General features: G+C 34.9%; 1 protein-coding gene across 4 annotated transcripts in view; it reads right to left on the bottom strand.

Annotated features, from left to right (window-relative positions):
• Positions 1 to 4936, bottom strand: part of Pigf (phosphatidylinositol glycan anchor biosynthesis class F) — a 32027-nt gene that overhangs the window by 22836 nt on the left and 4255 nt on the right. For all 4 annotated transcript variants that reach the window (XM_031357349.1, XM_031357351.1, XM_031357348.1 and 1 more), the window contains exon 4: positions 3858 to 3974. In XM_031357349.1, the coding sequence (XP_031213209.1) occupies positions 3858 to 3974 (117 nt within the window). The remainder of the gene's footprint in view (positions 1 to 3857; positions 3975 to 4936) is intronic.

Raw genomic sequence — 4936 nt, 5'->3', positions numbered from 1 at the left:
TTTTAAGGAATATGACAAAAAAAGATATTGTAGGTATTGAAGGGGGGTCTCTGGGAGGAGTTGGGGTATAAAAGAAAAACAAGAATATGATTTAATTCTATTTATTTAAAATATGTTTTCAAATGTTAACAAATTTAGATAAATTGAAATCATGTAACTTTTCTCATCATAATGTAATAAAAGTTAAAAAAAAAAAGAAATTTGTTGATCCAATGGTCTCTCTAATTTGGTAATTGGGGAAATAGGTCCAATATTATAAAATCCATATACACTTTCAGCTTGTTTGTTCGTGACAGTGTCTTGTTGCGTACAACATAATGGTCTTGAAATCTTGCTTCTCCTATCTCAGCCTCTCTATTAGTAATATTGTTTATTTCATGTTTTTACAGTGTACTATGGTTTTCAAAACAGCTTACATATTTTAAAAGTATTTATATACCCAAAAAGTAATGTAGACAATTAAAATTGGGAGGGGGCTTGTAAAAGAACAACAAAGAGAGTCACTAAATGCTTTGCTTGACGTTTGTAACTCTTGTATCAAATTACCACAATAAGAACCAAGATCTTAAGCTCTACTAAATGCAAAACAAACAAAAACACTTTATATATTTATGTTCATTTAAGAAAATATTAATAGTGATGTATTATTTTGAAATATACAGTTATTATGCTTGGAGTTATTTAAAATTTATATTGAGAAAAACATTTGTATTTTCAGTATTGCCATAGACAAGCATCTACATAAGACTTAAATTGATTATTGTTTTATATCAAACAACTTTTATAATACTCATTTTTATTGTTATAATATTTTATAAATTTTAAGGAATATGACAAAAAAGGATATTGTAGGTATTGAAGGGGGAGTCTCTGGGAGGAGTTGGGGTACAAAAGGAAAACAAGAATGTGATTTAACTCTATTTACTTAAAATATGTTTTTAAATGTTAACAAATTCAGATAAATTGAAATTATGTAACTTTTCTCATCATATTGCAATAAAACTTAAAAAAAAAAGAAACCCTGCAGCTTCTATTACAGCTCTAATTTTCAGTAACCAAGAACCATTTCAATGTCTATAACTCACTATCAATAACTCACAGTTCTCATTGTGGGTAAAGCTCAAATTTCACAAGCTAGCTAAGAAGTTTCAGAGCAAAGTGTCTAGCTTGTCTACTAGCTATTCAGAGATAACCAGTATTTCATAGACTTCTGTCTCCTTTAGAGATCAATGCAACTATTCCTTCCACCTCCCACTTTGAACACAAATATTGCATCCTGTACACAAGGTTTAACCTTGGTGGGTTTTCTGTTTAACCTAAGTAGTGCTAAGAATATAGCTCAGTTGGTAGACTACTTGTCTCCCACACATGAGTCCCAGGGTTTAATCTCTAACACTCTATAGAAAGAAATTAAATATCAATACATGCTACAACTTCAATGAACCCTGAAAACATTATGCTAAGTAAAAAATCAGCCACAAAAGATCACAAACTGCAGGACTCATCTATCTGAAATGCCCAGTACAGGCTACTGAGATAGGAACAAGATTCACGGTCACTTAGGGACAGAAACAGGGCAGCAATAAGGACATAAGAATGTACTTCTATTTGAAGTACTGAAAACATCCTAAAATTGACTCTGGTGATGGATATGTATATCTGTGACTGTACTAAAAGCCATTATGTCATACTTTTTCAGTTGGTGACATTTATGGTGCGTGAATCATATCTCAATATTGTTTTTAAAAAATGGTGTCTCCCATAAACTGTGAATATAACACAGCAGGTGTGCTGGCTAGTTATTTGTCAACTTGACACAACCTTACATCATGTGTGGAAGGAACCTCAGTTGAGAAAATGCCTCCATCACACTGGCCTGTAAGCAAGCCTCTGGGGCATTTTCTTGATTGATGATTGATTTGGGAGGGCCTAGCCACTGTGAGTACTGCTGTCATTGGGCAAGGGGGTGTATAAGAAAGCAAACTGAGCAAGCCAGGAGAAGGAAGCCAGTAAGCAACATTCTTTCATGGTCCTGTTTGAGTTCCGGCCTTGAGTTCTTGCCCTGACTTTCCTCACTGATAAACTGTGATTGGGAGAGGTAAGCTAAGTGAACTCTCTCCTCCCCAGCTGCTTTTGGTCAAGTTCTACTGCAGCAGAAACCCTAGCTTACAAAGCAGGTAAAGACATCTGCTGCCAAACCTGCTAATGCTCTGAGACCAACTTCCAAAATTGCTCTCTGACAACAGAACCCACACATATATGGACACTTGTGCATATACACACAAATAAATTAATAATCAATCAATCAATCTGTGTCCCAACTGTATCAGTTTACTCCATGTATCATGAGCCATGTTCATCCACATCTGGTGTTAATTCTTAGAGTTCCAGCTTCACAATAATTGACAAAACACATTTCAAGTCTTTTCCTGGAAAAAATGTTATTTAATGTAATGTTTATGTTTTTCAACCATCTCAGTGTAAAACTTTGCTACCATTTTATTAAGTTCTCAGCTTTTCTTTTTGTGTCATTAATGAAGTCTCTGAGCAGATGTCTCTAATTCCATTCTTTGCTATACAAAATCTATGTATTCTTTGCTAACTGATTTTTTGCAAAGTACAGTAGGTTTTAGAACATATAGGTCAAGGGACAGAACAACTATCTATAAAACTAGATGACAATGTGTCCAGCAAGTATATATAACTTAGACACAAAATTCAAAGCTGACCAAATCACCAATCTTTATAAACCACTAAAGCTTCAGCCAGTTTCCATATTTAAAATTTTCAAATTAAATAAATGATTTCCATTGGAGATTTCATGGTAATAATGTAGGGAAAGGAAATTCAGTTGTTATACTTTTGTTACTAGAAACTTTAAGATTAAAGTTTCAGCAATTCCAGAAAAAAAAACACAGCAAGACCAAAGCTACACACACATATAAAAAATAATATTCATTCCAAAAGAAAACTGTGATTTATAGAGATAGGCTACACAGAACCTATCCTGTGTGCTCCTTGTGCAGCTGAATTCCAAATTACACAAACAATATCAAGCTTACTTCAGTTTTATGCTCCCTCAACACCCTGCAGAAGTATCTGCCTTTTTAGGTTTCATCAAGTCTTCTATCTCAGAGCCAACCCATTAAAGATCAGTTAGTCCCCTCGCAGCCCCGTTCTCTGATACTTCCTTCCCTATTCCTCCAGTCCTAGTTGTAGAATTTATACACTTTCAGTCGCTACTGTCGGCTCACGTGATCCTTAGTCCTTGAACAGACAGGTCCTCAGAGGTAATCTGAGCATTCTGGAATCCACACAGCGCTAGATAATGGGGAACACTGAGTAAATGCTCCTGGAGCTTGGCTGTTAAGTCACAAACAGGGCAAATCCGTGACAACTAACTCAGCTGGTTTTCTTAGTTAAAAATTAACCACTTTTAGTATGTATCATTCTAAGGGTTTTAAGGAAGCTAAAAAATATGTATGGTAGCTTCAGAACTGAAATCTTGGAATGCCTGCTCTTCATCATATCTAACCATGAGAAATTCCAAAAAAAATATTGTTAGTCTAAACACTTGTAGATTACGAACTTCAGTTTCACACTATGAAATGCTAGAAACAATTATACTTGTAGTACTTTAACTTGCTAATGTGGAGGGAGGAGCGGTGCCTATCGCTGTCTGGGGCTCTCTCTATTTCCAGCTTCCGTTCTCCAACCATACTGGCCCTTTCTGACACCCCTGGGAGCCAGGCACTGCCTAGAAACACTCATAGGATGAGTATATTGACATGAATAGAAAATACTTCTCTAATTCCTTTAAATTACTAACATCACTAGAGTGTAAACTTTAAACTTACCCATTTCTACTAAAAACTCTCAGCCATGCTTTGAAGTTTGGTCCTAACAAACATAGACAAGGTACTGTAGTAAAAGTAGACAAAACAACTGCAAATAAAAACGTTTCCAGCACCAACCTAGGAGAAAAAAAACAGTTACCTTTGAAAAGTCTTAGTGGTCCATGTATACACAACACATAGAATCATCATAAGCGTGCTCACCAGTCCAGTATCTCCTCTATATTTCACTTCAAAAAACTACCTGAGCCACACTAAATAATGACTCAATTACTCTACAAGCCAAATTACCTAGTTTTAATCATAGACTTCAAAATGCTAAAAATTTTAAGATTCATACTAAGGCCTTCTTGCAACAAAAAGAAAAGAAAAAGAAAGGAAAAAAGAAAAGGACATCTCAATTTGAGATAATTAGCTTTCTTTCCTATCAGTTTCCAGAATTCTCAAAGTTGAACTGCCTTTTTTTTCCTACACGAAGAGACTAAGTTTCACCTCAAGAGTTTTTGACTGAGGTCTAACAATTTGCATTTTGATAAAATCTATGAAACACATTGTCCTTTCACTGATTCTTTTATGATGGATAGAGAGAAACCATCTTCCACGACAAGATTTTCCTGCTCTGCCTAAAATAGAACAATCTGTTAGTTTAATGTGTATATACAACCGTGTGTGTGTGTGTGTGTGTGTGTGTGTGTGTGTGTGTGCACCTGTAGCTACATGTGTATGTGAAATCACTCCTTTCACTACCATCGTTAATCACTGCTAAACTGAAATATCCTATATTTAGGAATTTAGCTTCCACTAATTTGAAACTGGTAGTTTTAAAAACTATTAAATTTTAATATAAACATTAGTATGTGATAAAGGACTCTATGTCCCTTATGAAAATAACCTCAGCAACTCTAGAATTACATTTCTGAATCACTGAAATGTTATCTATAGCCAGCTTACAAACATCACAATAGTTGAGTTGCCTTGAGAAATTCAGGTGTGTCCTGCCTACAGCCTTGGCCAGTGGCAGCTATCAATGCCTCCCAAATCATAACTACTTACAGCAAAGACATATTTTTTCTTTTCTTTTT

This window comes from Mastomys coucha, unplaced genomic scaffold (genome assembly GCF_008632895.1).
Source record: "Mastomys coucha isolate ucsf_1 unplaced genomic scaffold, UCSF_Mcou_1 pScaffold6, whole genome shotgun sequence".
Lineage (NCBI taxonomy): Eukaryota > Metazoa > Chordata > Mammalia > Rodentia > Muridae > Mastomys > Mastomys coucha.
The sequence above is the reverse complement of the archived record's forward strand: the minus strand, read 5'-3'. Positions and strand labels throughout refer to the sequence as shown.